Source organism: Primulina eburnea, chromosome 7 (genome assembly GCF_022965805.1).
Source record: "Primulina eburnea isolate SZY01 chromosome 7, ASM2296580v1, whole genome shotgun sequence".
In the NCBI taxonomy this organism is placed as follows: domain Eukaryota; kingdom Viridiplantae; phylum Streptophyta; class Magnoliopsida; order Lamiales; family Gesneriaceae; genus Primulina; species Primulina eburnea.
The window spans coordinates 9,600,464-9,614,953 of NC_133107.1; the positions used below are offsets into that span (position 1 = coordinate 9,600,464).

The following is a 14,490-nucleotide window of genomic DNA, read 5'->3' on the forward strand; positions in this document are numbered from 1 at the left end:
TTTAATTATTTAATATGTTGGATTTGTACCCCTACAAGCCCATAAACATATTATCCACCATATTTAATTTATTAATTAATCAACTCAACTTTTGAGCTTAATAAATTAAATACATTATAAATTCAACATTTGAATTTATTATTTAAATTATAAATTCAACTCCTTGAATTTTTATCACCTCCAAAATTTAATATTCAATAAACCCAACATTTGAGTTTAATAAATTAAATTCTCAAATTTTATAAATTCAACTCCTTGAATTTATTCTCTCAAAATTTAATTATCATAAATTCAACTCCTTGAATTTACTATATAATATAAATTCAACTTCTTGAATTTATTCTCTCAACGGGAACAAACAATCCAGTACTTGTGTGACCCTCAATGGTTCAGGGATACAGCTAGCCGTGAGTTCACAACTCTTTGTGATTCAGGACATAATCCTTTATTAGGGCTTACCCTAGTTAGCCCCATTCTTTTCATCAACACCTTGATCAAGAATGTCAGAACTCATTTCTGATTGCACCCATCGGATCATGGTAAGAGCGTCAAGTAGCATCGCCCCATGATCCCCTAGGTATCACTGATAGTGCCTGCAAGAACCAGTCGATTATGATTAACGTACAGTACGGTCTCTTCATCTCGTATATCCCGATCGAATCTGCAACCATTGGTTCATCGAGGGTTGCATATTAATTCGATAACTATGTGATAACTATAATAGTGGCATCGTGTGTACTATTTGGAGAACTCCTTCTCCAATGTACATCTCGTACTCTGGCCAGAGATTTCATGCACTATTATTTCATTAGATCACATAGGATATCCACACCCGTAGGTGAGCGGTGAATCCCCGACTACAATGCACTGCTCCTATATGTGTCGCAACTGTACCCAACCTCGCCACCTGATGACTCTCCTGGAGCCGGTAAACGAGTCAAAGAACATCCCTAGTATATAGAGCCTCAGTGTTGTCCCGGGTCGTAAGGACTAATGGTGTACAATCATAACCACGGACTTATCCTCTCGATGAATGATAACCACTTGGAAAGTCCGATGGAGGGTTGTTCGGTATAATCATCATATGACTACCCATCTGCATGTTTGGACATCTCTATGCCCTTACCAAGAAACGCAGTACACAACATCACAGATGCTAGTCTCGAGCTCAAGCGGCCTTTATCCCTATTTTAGGCGGCTGAATCGACTAGGAACGTATTTAGAATATGCATTGTTTACAAATGAGTTTCAAGATCGAAGTACGATTCATTTATATTAAAGCATAATCAAGGACTTTATCTATGCTGTTTGCATGGGTATACAGATAAAGTATAACAAGACCATAAAAAGTTAAATTATATTAAAATAAAGATTGTTTATTTCATTTGAGTCAATAAATTCCCTAGCCAATCGTTGGCTTGCAGAGCATCTACTCTAACACTAATTACGTTAAATTACCGGATAATATATTTTAGGGTCTTACACATAATTTCGAAATTTGGGAAGAAAATGCAAGATATAAGTATAAGATTTGAGATAATATTTATATGCATTGATCAAGATAAAAGGGTTATCAAGTGAGATGATAATGCTATATGAGATTTTGAACTTTTCATGTATTTATATATGTAATTTTCGAAGATACTAGATAGAGGAAAGTCTACATGATAAGGAATTACATGCATGAGAAATTCAAAAGTTTGCCTACAAAGAATTCAAGAAAATCAAGAGTTCTATTTTTTTGGATAAATTATCAACAAAATTCAAAATTAAATAGGGGGAAAGGTTGAAATCTAAGGGTAAAGATTAAATTGTACTGCAAAATAATAGATCTACGGATTCTAGAAATTAGATCTGGAATTCGAAATTTCAGGCCTAGCCAAGGGATTATTTTCGAAATTATCCAGGAAGATGGATAAATTATCTTAGATTCAAAGTTTGGATAAAATTAAACATGAAGATAATACACGATCAAGATACCAGTCAGCCATTATAAATAAGAGGAGCCAACCATTCAAAATCACACCTAAAAATTACTCCAAATTTTTGAAAGTTGCTCCCTGCTGCTCTGAATAATTTCGAGATTTGCTCTCTCAATTCTTCCTAGTGTCGAAGCTCTGCTGCAGTCACGATCTAAGAAGGATTAGAAAATCCTAGCAACAAAAATCATCCTTCATGTTTTTACATGTAAGGCCCGAGAATTTAATTATCATAATCAGATTTGTTTTGTTGATAATTAAGGTGATTGTAGACGTTTTGTATCGGACCGAAAGAGACAAGAAAGTAGATGTAAATTATAGATATGAGATGAACTTGGTGCATATGCGCCACTAGACCGGCGCACATGCGCGACCATTCCAGTAGCATCGGCGCACATGCGCAAGATAAGGCGCGCATATGCGCGACACGTCCAGAGACATTGGCGCACATGCACGAGATAAGGCGCGCATATGCGCGACACCTCCAGAGACTTTGGCGCACATGTGCGAGAAGAAGCGCACATATGCGCGAGGTATTGAGATTGACATTGCCGAGGCCAGTAGGTCTCGCGCATATGCACGAGTGAAGTCGCGCATATGCGCGAGACGTGTTGTTTGAAAAATGATAACACTTGTCTCTTGCCATGCAAGATATATAAGATGTGTCTTCATTTCTTCTCCTGGACAGCTGAGAACCGAGAGAGAGAAAGGTCAAGTAAGAGGGAAGGTTCTTTCATTTTAAAGCTAGCTTGTACAATATTTACACATCCAAACTTTGATCCAAGTGGAGATTTGGACTCCTCTTGACAAGGGCTTCAAAAGGGTATACTTTTTATATCTTTTCAGCATGTTTTGAAAGTTACATGTTGAGAAAATTATGATATGATACCTATTATGTGTTCTTGTGAAGTTGGTAATCATATATTCGAAGCCGGATCGATTATCGGATGTCATATGCAAATGTTACGATTTTCCAGCATGTTTAGAGTTAAATATGCAGATTTTGAGTACTATCATATGCTTATGATGATGTTTATGAGTTGAGAATTATAGATTGGTGATATATATATTGAGAGTTGGATTGACCGATATCGAGAAATTACGTCGTTATGCTGTCAAATTGTACCGAGGTCAAGTATTGAATTGGATATGTGTTGATTGAGATTAGAGATTGATAGAATATGTATCAACATTTCCATTTCAGATTCGATATTGACAGATTCGCCTCCGAGTTTTCAACTACAACACAGATTGTGTGACGAAAGGTATAATTCATGTTTTGTTTGGGGAAGACACAACTCAAATGAGATTCAGTTTGAGTTTCCCAACAAAATCACATATTAGATTAGTTGTTTATCTTTTGATATGATTATGATTTGTTTATAGATTATATTCAAATCTTTTGATATGATTATGCATTTATAGATTTATATTCATGCATTTGAGATAGGAGAGTCATTGGCAGATTTGCCAAACTTCTAGACGTTCGGTGTATCGATGCATAGGAGCAGACATCCTCCGGTTGTAGACATTCGATACAGACATGACCGAAGTCTAGGAATAAGACGTACAGTTACCCCGATTGGGAGGGTAGGTGACAGACAGTGACGTCTTATTCACACCGGGATCCCTAGAGTAGAGTCGAGTCGAGTCAAGACATGAATTGATGTAAATTGCATGTTTATATAGATTGGTTTCATAGACTATGGAGCCCATTATTATTGCTTTCGCTTATGATTTATGATTATGTATCAGCATGCATACATGTTTATACTGGATTTGTTCTCACCGGAGTTTCCGGCTGTTGTTATGTCTCTATGTGTGCATAACAACAGGTGGGGCAGGATCAGGGTCGCGACAGAAATGAGAGATGGAGATAGCGTCGTGATCACGGCGTAGCAGATGAACTAGTAGTTGTACTTTTGACATGTACTGTACTTAAATACTGGTTTGTAGAATATGGATAAAACAAGACATGTTTATTATGTTTGTCGTAATGAAATAAATATAGAACTATCTTTTGCTTGAGTTATAAACATTTGATTTAATGTTAAAAGCAAAATTTTGACCTGTATTTTTGATTAATGATCCGATTAATCCCGAAAAGAATTGAGTTAGAGCCCGGGTCCCCACATTACATCTATTCTAAGATAAGTAGGTTTGTTTTAAAAGTATAATTTCGGTTATGCATTTTTCGTTTATCGAAATTATGATTGAGTGCAATTCTTCTTGTACTCATTCTTGATATGGTTATCGTATATTTTATATTTTGAAATTGTAATGAATCAACTGGATATAGGTGAGAATCTCAATATGAGATATGTTTGTGGCTCTTACACGGTAGGACTGTAACTGTTATATGGACGCGCTCCCTTAGAATAGTAAAAATTAGGGAATTATATCAGTGTAAACAGTAGAAAGTAGAGGAATCTTAATGCTTAGGCCAAAATATGCTTATGTTGTTGATGATTATATGTCATGCGAATTATGTTATTCATGATATGATATGTTGTTTTCGAAAATCATGTGCATTGTTATGTATGTACTCGAACGGCCCTCACTTGTTAGGTGACGACAATATTACTCTCTCTCCCCACATAGTCTGAAGAACAGATAGAGCAAGAGGAATACGACCGTTTTGAGGCTTGTGATGGACGAAAATTAGAGTCATTTGAGTTTATGTTCATCTTTAAGTTTTATTTGTCATTGAAAAACGCTTCCACGGATTTTCTTTTTACGTTGTAAAGACAATTTAATGATTGACTATGAGAAATAAATCGGTTTTGATGTATATTGTAGTACTACTGGACTTATTGTTTGACCATTATGTGATTGTTGAACAACGCAAATGTCGACTAACCCCGTGACACCAAGTAAAAAGAGTATCACTCCAAGAAATTGCATGCCACATTTGAAGAGATGCCAAGCGAATTGGGAGCCCAAATCAATAATTTTTCCCTGGAGGTAACGAGTTTTGCTTTGACGTGAGATTATCAATATTTACTAATTTGTTGCTCCAAGTTATGAGGAAAAAGATTACATTAATAAAAACTAAGAAACATGGGGTGACAAATTCAATCACGAAAAGAAATTAAAGAAAATGATTCCATCACTCCCTCTCTATTTACATATACATTGGAAAAATGTAAACAAACGACACAATATTCGAACTACACCATGATCACCCAAAAAGGGAATCTGATTCCCCCATTTTTCGTTCCCAAGACAAAAGCAGATTCTTCTAGCGAATCAATCCCCATCCATGGCTGAAACCGATGTCGTTTATCCAATCTTGAGGACTCCTTTGGTCCACTTTCCTTAGATTCTCGAGGCCATCGATCAGGAAAGTAAAAGAGTTAAAGTGAGGGAGAAGAGCATAAAGATTGTAGTGCGGTGGCATGATAGTGGTGTCACACTTGCCCTGCTAGTATCCGTGTTGCTAAAGCCAGTCCCGCCCGACGGTGCTAGGCTGATGCCTGGAGTCGTCGTTGAACCCGGAATTGTGCCTGTTGTGGTGCCTCCGCCCGTGTTTGGGGTGGTTCCTCCTATAGTCGGGTTGGTCAATGGTGTCGTGCTACCGACGTTGCTGCCCAAGAGTTGAGTTGGATTAGTCGAGTAGTGGAGCCAAGAGCCAAGATTATCAATTAAGTCCGAAACGAAAATTTAAAAAATCATATTTCATTCACCAAGAGTATGAAATATAATCTTTTTCGATTTCTATATACTTTAAGCTCGTTTCCCAAATAACGAACTGTCATGTATCGAAAACCATGTTTAACCAACGATCAATTTTCGAACTGTCCTGTTTGTGTGACACAACATCAGAGCACCCACTCTGAGGTTGAAAATTGGGTAAAGTTTGGTAACATGGAAAGACGAAAGACAAATGATGTTTACACATCAGCATCATGACAGATCACATGTCTAATTATATCACTTGACACCAAAGATATCTCAAAGCAATTTCCAAGATCCAAAAGGTTTCAATATTTAATAATGTTTGAAGAAAAAAGGAAAAGAAAAAGGCACCACACCTGGAACTTGACGGGTAAACACAGCCAGAAACAGCGCCTGAAAACACATTAAAACAAGAAACCATTCAAGCAAAATCGACCGTTTTTACAGAGAAAAGAACAGAATTTGAGGTGATGATTGTGGGACTACTCACTAGGGGCTGTGGGAGACACAGTAGCACTGCCTGCAAAATCACAGCTCCCAGCAACTTGGCCCTTCCTCTGGTAGTAACTATTCACAGCATAGTTACAGTGGTCTTTCACTGTGTTTGGGTTGTAACAAGCCCCATTCTGAAGTATCGGGGAGCAATCAGCTCCAGCTCCACAAGCATAGTCGATGTTCTTCTGAAATGCACTGTCACCTCCACTATTACAAACGCAATAAGCAGCATCTGTGTATCGAAAATCAAAGAAAAAGAGATCAGATCTCAGATTATGAAGTATCGCGGGTTATTTTTCCGAAAAAGAATCAACTTGAGGGCCTAAACTGAATTCTTGGCTTAACCAAGTTACTCAAACATACATTGAAACGAAAAATGGCAAACAAAATGACATCTTTTGCAGACCCCTTTTCACTGTTCTTCAAGAAAGTAACGTGTAAGACTAAAATTAATACAAGAGCAGAATACCTGAATGCCCACACATGGTTGAGAGGAGCACCAAACTGATCAAAACAAGAGCCATGTCCGCTTCAAGATCCCAAAGAAATGACAAGAAAAGATTACTAAAACGCTTTCTTACTCAAGATGGTAGGTCGAAACAGAACGAAGCAAGGGATGAAAAATATGGAGCTTAAAAGGGAGAACCTATGGGGGAATGGTGGTTCTAGACAGCAACATCGGCCAACCAAGGTGGCTTTTTATACATACATAATAGATACATGAATTCTTCATTTGGACGGTGGGGTTTTGTAATTACTTGTATTCTGTCTTTTTTAAGAATGTTTATGGGGGATTGAGCGTATTTAGCCAACGGAAAAGGCCTTGGAGTATGTGTGCCTGCGTGCGTGTGGATTGGCCTTTACAGAGTGAGAGACGTTCGTTAACTCATGTATGTGGTTAAAAGTTAACCCATCTCGGGTTATCGCAATGTTTGGTACATTGTTTCAGTGTTGCCTTCTCCATTCCATCTTTGATTTGATACAATGAGACGAGGTTTTTTGTTTCCATGTGGATTTGAATTTATTAATCTTTTTTAAAAAAAATTCATGTCACTGCAACACTAAATAATTTTGGCGAAACATGAATTTAAAAAGAAAACGACCTGCATTTATTTAAGATAAAAACTTATGTGAGACGATTTTACGGATCGTATTTTATGAGACAGATCTCTTATTTGAGTCATCTATGAAAAATTATAATACGAGTAGGTCTCTTCTGAGACGGTTTCACGAATTTTTATCTGTGAAACGGGTCAATCCTACCGATATTTATAATAAAAAGTAATACTCTTAGCATAAAAAGTAATACTTTTACATGGATGACCCAAATAAGAGATCCGTCTCACAACATACGACCCGTGAGACCGTCTCACACAAGTTTTTGTCTACTTTCTATTGTAAGACGGTCTCATGAATCTTATTTAAGTCTCCTGTGAGACGGTTTCACAAATTTTTATCTGTGAGACGAATAAAACCCAATAAAAAGTAATATTTTTCATAGATAGCCCAAATAAGATATATGTATGTATCACAAAATACGGTTCGTTAGACGACCTCACACGAGTTTTTATCAAATAAATATATGACCATGTGTTCTTAGTCAGATGGAGTTTATTTTTAAAATTCATGTTTGACCCTGATCACTTTTAAATACCCAAACATATTATTTTCGAATTTTATTTTCTTTATATAAAAAATATATACCCATAAAATTTAAAATTTATTCATTAATTTATGTGAGATTCGCGGTCGCTACTTTTCGATATATTTTGAGTCCGAAATAATGCGGTAATATGCAAAATTAACTTATTCTTACTAGCTTATATTTTTAGGTACAGTTTGGTACACATAATATGATAAATAAGGGATATATAGTATAAGGATAAATCAAGGATAAATATAATGATAAGATAATATGTTGAATGTTTGGTATGATTTTAACAAGAGTGATTAAATTTATATATATGGAATTGTAATGACAAAATTAACTATATCAAAAAAACTTATATTTCATTGTTATCAAGATCTTGTAATTGCATATCTCAATTCTTAAATTATATACATATATATAAATAATATATATTTATATATACACACATATATATACATGTGTGTATATATATATTTGTGTGTGTATATGTATCTATATATTTGTATGTATGCATGTATTTAATAAACATTTAGCATTAACTTAAATGTATTTAAATTAGGGATAATTAAGTCATTTGTAATGTATTTTATCATTACATTAAAATTATCACACCTCTTATAAAGGATGTTTTATCATTCTCAAAATTTATTTATCAAGGGCTCATGATATTATCATGGGCTTTTTAAAAATGTACCAAACATGGGATAAGAGGGATTATTTATCAATCACACCCTTATCTCATGTACCAAACAATGCCTTAGAGTATTGTTGCACCATATTGCAACGAAATCAGACTGTTAATAATTTGTTATAAGAGTAAGAACAAACTCAATTCAAAAATCTATTAGATGCCATGATTTCACATTTGTTCAATATATTGTTGGAAATTAAATGGGTTTGTGCAGTCGAACTTAACCTAAAATTTAAGTGGGTTTTCAATTGACTAAAACAAAAATTAGATAAATATATTCCACGTCGAATTATGCAATATAATTTATTTTTTGGAATCAATATCTGATAAATTAGGAATTAATGTCTTTTAGGACAATAAATTCATGAAAATTAAAAATAATAATCAGAAATGCGTCGAAAGTTCACTTAAGCTTGTCGAAAAATATTGGAGATCACCTAAAAGGTCATCGGAGCTCGTCGGAAGCTGGTTATCGACTATATATCATTTAGGCCTGCGGGGGAGATAGCCAATTTAATCTCAACTTAACCGGATTATATGCATTATAGCGTTCAAATGGAAAAAATTATATATATATGGCCTGCAAATATATAATTTTTCTTCTTGTGTATGTATATAATTAACTGTTGCCAACTTCATTGATGTTAATATATAAGGTAATATTATCTAGATATATATATTGATTATCTATATAATATATATATCATACTTTTGATAAAAATTAATTTTTTCATGGTATCAAATAGAGAGTCTCCAAAAACATAGACCGTCTCACAAGTTTTGTCTTTATTTTTATCCACAAATTCTGATAGATTTAAAATACTCTGCACAAAAATTTAAATCACCACAACCACACCAGCTTTCTGAGTTAAAAACCAACTCGTAAATCTGAATCTAGTTTCGAATGGATCAATTGTAATCTATCTATTTGGTTATCAACTCATGTAAATCATGACTTTGGATTGAATAATAGTGATTATTAAACTTTTATTCTGAAAAAAAAACTGAAATCCAAAACAATATGTAAATATGTCTAAAATACAACATTATAATATGACCCTTCTCAATGTTGTAATCCCATAATGCGTGGATATCTTCGTTTAACTAGTTCCAAATTCTCTATTCAAGTAATCTACAAACAACCTCTTTGCACTGTCTGCATCGGAAGGTGGAGGAGGACCGCTTAAACTCGACTGCCCGGTTAATTTTATGAAAGTTCGTCTGAGCCTACGCAGCTCTGGCAAGCTAACAGGTCGTGAAATAGTAAGGTTTGGTAAGCCTGGTCCAAGAGAGACACCGTTCAAGGGACCTCCTATGGCCCGAGATTGAGCATCCACAATCATATTTGTTATTTCTTGTGTTGCTCTATCAAGCTCATAAAGAGAATTTGCCTCTGTTAACCATGCACCTTGCGTGGCAATAGTAGGCTGCAGTACTTTCACGTCCCTAGTTTTCGAGTCCACCTTTTTTGTTAGATATGTAACAGCATCTACTATAGCAGATGAGGATTTTTCGATGCCATCTCTGGAAGGCCATAACTCGAACAATGGAGAATCCCAACGGTTTCTGCTGTCTGGCCTCTCGAATCTTCTCACCAGATCTTCGAAAATTTTGTCATCATAAGAAGAGTCTGATTTCTCGCTGCGTTCTTGATTCCATTTTCGACAAGTGCTCTCTTCAACATCACAATGGAGAACACAATATCTAGTTCCAGCTGCACGAGCCAGACACCAAAGCTCGTATCTGTAACCCTTTATGCTGTTTAAAGAATCCAGTATGATTATACTATCTCGAGATAATGACCTATCGACTTGTGATCTAAGCACTCCTCTCAAATTCTTTTCTGCCACCATGTCAACATAACTTTGGTTACGATTAAGATGAAGAGAAGATTCATCAATGATTTTGACTGATGGCTTGGATTCTGATTCTTGAAGGGCTTCGGCCAGGCAGGATGCAGCGATTGATTTTCCACTACACGGTTGGCCACAGATAACAACCAACGCCATCTACGAAAAATAGAAACTCGGTGTTTTATACTAAACAACTTCACATAAAGAAATATGTACAAGTCCATAAGAATATCTTATGCATCTCCATCAATGCCATTTCCCTAAGCACTGTATAATTCATAGAAAAATGATAAATCTTCGGCTTTCTTACACGATTTCGTCACTTACGCTATCAACTATGCATCCCTAACTTTCTTATGTATTAAGTTACAACTTAAGTTAGAAAAACGCACAAAGCAAATCAAAACCAGAACTCGAAATCAGATTGACTTCAACCGATCCCATTTATCAATTTTCCAATCTCCAAGAATCAAGTCTCTACTCCAAAACAAACTAGCAGACTTCCGACAACTCCATGTTAAGGACTAGGAACTCCAGGCGTCATCTTCCCTAATTTATCTTGCTCTTTAAAGTATTTCCAAGCAATCCCAAGAGCTAATATAAGAAACCCACAAAAAGTATCTCTAACTTTCTCAAATAATTAGGCCAAAAACACATTATTTCATCATTTACTAAATAAATCAAGTAACTTAACGCAATTGTCAAGAATACACAAAAAGCTGGCAAATTTAATCGACAAGCGGGATTCTTGCTCGTTACCTGGAATGGCGACGTATCCTAACTGCTTAAAATTCACGCAAAGGGGCGGAAATGAGATTCAAAACTTCAGCTGTAGGATTCCTTCCCCCTTTCTTTCTACCCCGAAGAAAAATTCTCCCGCACCGGCAATCTCATACAGGAGGAGGTCAAGGACTACTACGTGGAACGTAGCAAGATTTTAGGTCAAACTTGTAGAGAATTGGAGTGGAGAAAGACGAAGAGGATCAGGGCTTTTTATGAACTGGGCCGAACCTTGAAAACTTTTTGGCTTTTTTTAGTACAATTTGGGCTGGGTACACAGTTCACATATATTAAATACTAATATGGAATTTTTTTTATATAAATTTATATATATATTACCAAAACACAAAAACACTTGTGAGACAAGAAACAAATCATACCAAGTGTCTTTCCTTGGGAAACTCAAGTCTTATTTGTAAAGAATAATGATGAAAGTATGAGATTGTCAATCGATTGCAGATAACTCAATAATCACAATCAACACAAATATCATCTTTCACGGATAGACGATCTTTTCGATCAACTCAAATGAACTACAGTTTTTTCCCAGCTTGATTTGAGGACATAATATCATCAACTGAAGGTCAAACCAGAAGACGTTCCAAAGACAAACTTCAAAATAAAGTATGAACATTACGAGTTTACGGTAAAGGCATTTGGATTGACAAATGCTCCAGCGGCCTTCATGGATCTCATGAACAAAATATTCAAGCTATTCCTCGAAAAATTTGAGGTAGTATTTGTCGACGACATTCTCATATATTAACCAAGTGAAAAGGATCACAAAGGAAAATCTTCACATGACTCTTCAGATGCTAGTTATACGCCAAATTCAAGAAATACGAATTCTGGCTAAATAGCGTAACTTTATTGCCCCCGAAATCCTTGGTTTTGTATTTTCGATCCAAAGGCTCCCACAATTCTTGAGCCGTTTTTCTTTTTATTATACACATTATATAGCGAATCAACCATACTATTCATTATATAATTTTTTACACAAGAAATCTGAATAATGTCATGTATCAAAAATACTAATAGTCTGTACATCTTCGTCAATCTCAGTTGGTTTGGAAGCATTCTAGTTAAGGAATCTTGCTAGATTCATGTGTGGTCAGATGGAATAACATCTTATGTTGCCACCTTTTGAAATTCGAGTCGTCGAATTTCTTAGCAGTATCAGCATGACTCACATGCATAGTAGCAACAAAGTAGTGATCTTTGATAATTGGGGGAGTGACCTTTGGCACATTCGTGTCATTTGAATTAGTTTCCATATCTGGAACAAATCACAGTAATGAGTGTAGGATCAGTTAAGTGTTTAGAAAGGGGGTTGAATAAACACTCACAATAGGAAATTTTATTCGATTAGTTTAGATGGGTTGACAACTAAAATGAATATTCTTGAGTGTCTATATCAGTTTGCTAACATATAATTGCAGAAGGAAGCTAGGCTGACAAATTAAAACAAATCACATAATGAATGGAAGGGGTAAGTTGAAGTGTAAATGTAGAACCCGAAAATCAGATTACGTATAAGCCATGCATAATTTCTATTATTTAAATTAAATATGAAGATTTAAATCATGATTATTTATTTTAAAGGTCACTATTATTTATTTTATAGGTAGAGGTTAGTATTATCTTTTCAGGATAAATACGCGAGGTCGGACCGGAGTTAGAGATTTGAGATAAGATTAATAATAAGAAAATATTCCTAAATTTAAATTAAATCAATGAATAAGTTAATTTATAGAAAAAGAATGTTTTAGGATTTATTTAATTAATTTGAGTCAAGTTAGTAAATAAATTCTATTAGGTTTAATATTTAATTAAAGTTTAAGAAAAAGGTGTAAACAATTGTAGCTAAATTAATCTAGGTATAAAATATTCGAGAAATTAAACACAACATTTAAAAACATTTAAATTTGGAGGTCAAGCATGCCATACAAAATTCTAAGCAAGATTCTAAACTAAATTAATTTGTTAAAGCATTAAAATATATAATGGAGGTTTAACATTTTAATCAAATAAAATGCAAGGATTAAACAAAAACCTATCATGCAAATGAGTAACAAATTCGGTCAAGCCTTAAACCATTTCTAATGTGATCAGTAACTCCCCATTCAAGTATGTATTCATCTCCCAATTTTAATGCATCAATTATAAGTAAATTCAAATGCAAAAGACACCTTAATTCTTCCTTAATATGTCATGATATCAAAGGGACGGAAACATGCAGAAAAGAATAAGAACAAGAATCGGTTAGCAAAGGAATAAGGAAAACAATTCAAACTCCATTCAAATTCTGCACTTGTAACTCCCAAGTAAATGCAATTCAATATCCATTCAACACCTCTTATAACACTCCTATTCAGTGTCTAGCAAACCCACACTCTCACCATTCGAAAATAATCAGAGAAAACAGCAACTTAGTACCGAAACACAGCAGCTGAAACAAGAAAAGAATACCAACTCCGATCCCGCCGCTCGTATTCGTCGTTTTGATTTGTTTTCTTCAAAACAAATTCCAGGCATGTATATATTGTTTCTTTTCTCTTCAATCAAGTCCTATAGATATTTTTAAACCATTATATAACCATGATTCAAGAAAAAAAATCGTGAAATTGACAGCAAGTTCCAAGTAAAAATCTGCACAGATTTTCTCAACTCATTTGATTTCCAACTTCACGGTTTGGGTGTGTTTTATTGCTTACAGGAAGTTGCTCTGTTCCAGGTCCTCAAGGCTGCATTTAGGCATGAATTAGAGGGTATTAGGATGCTGTTAGTTCATTGGTTTGAGTCCCTACATCGCAATCAAGAGTATGACAGCAACTATCTTTCCTAAGCGGCAGAAGTGAGTCACGAATTGTGTCATTGAGTGATTAAGGTGTATGTTCGAAACCTGGCTGTCCTAGGGGCTGAAGCCACGGTTAGAAACCTTTCTTATCATGTTTAGGACGTGACCAAATCATCTTTTCAAAGCTAGTTTCATAGATCCCTCTGATTTTCACATAAACATGTCAAGTGCTCATCGGTTTTAAAATTCTGTTTCTTGTATGAGTATGGTTTCGGTTTTGGTTGTGTTGTATGGATTATGGTTGGCTTCTAGCCCATAGCCATGGTTCCTACAACACTCCACTATGTCTAGATCGAGCCATGGTCGATAAAATGGGCCTTGGAACGACCCAAGACAGTAAAACAAGTCCATACATCGCACAATACAGCAGGCTGCATTTCTCGGCTAGTAGGATGCATTGTCCTAAGTGTTGGCTCGGTTTATGGTTGGCTTTTAGCCCTTAGCCATGGTCCAAGCCATGCCTTAGGATGTTGGTAAGAGCCTCTGGGCAGTGGTTCAAGCCAATG

The 14,490-nt window shown here is 35.3% G+C and overlaps 2 protein-coding genes across 2 annotated transcripts; both read right to left on the minus strand.

Annotated features, from left to right (window-relative positions):
• Positions 1 to 5,031: 5,031 nt before the first annotated feature.
• LOC140837193 (PLASMODESMATA CALLOSE-BINDING PROTEIN 2-like) lies at positions 5,032 to 6,945 on the minus strand. Its single transcript, XM_073203253.1, has 4 exons — positions 6,622 to 6,945; positions 6,148 to 6,384; positions 6,014 to 6,050; positions 5,032 to 5,565 (listed from the first exon to the last, which is right to left on the minus strand). Exons 1-4 carry the CDS (start codon positions 6,674 to 6,676, stop codon positions 5,319 to 5,321), a joined length of 576 nt encoding a protein of 191 aa, XP_073059354.1. The 5' UTR covers positions 6,677 to 6,945; the 3' UTR covers positions 5,032 to 5,318.
• Positions 6,946 to 9,497: 2,552 nt separating this feature from the next.
• Positions 9,498 to 11,342, minus strand: LOC140837194 (protein KTI12 homolog). The gene is made up of 2 exons (XM_073203254.1): positions 11,107 to 11,342; positions 9,498 to 10,503 (listed from the first exon to the last, which is right to left on the minus strand). Exon 2 carries the CDS (start codon positions 10,501 to 10,503, stop codon positions 9,595 to 9,597), a length of 909 nt encoding a protein of 302 aa, XP_073059355.1. The 5' UTR covers positions 11,107 to 11,342; the 3' UTR covers positions 9,498 to 9,594.
• Between the last annotated feature and the right edge of the window lie 3,148 nt (positions 11,343 to 14,490).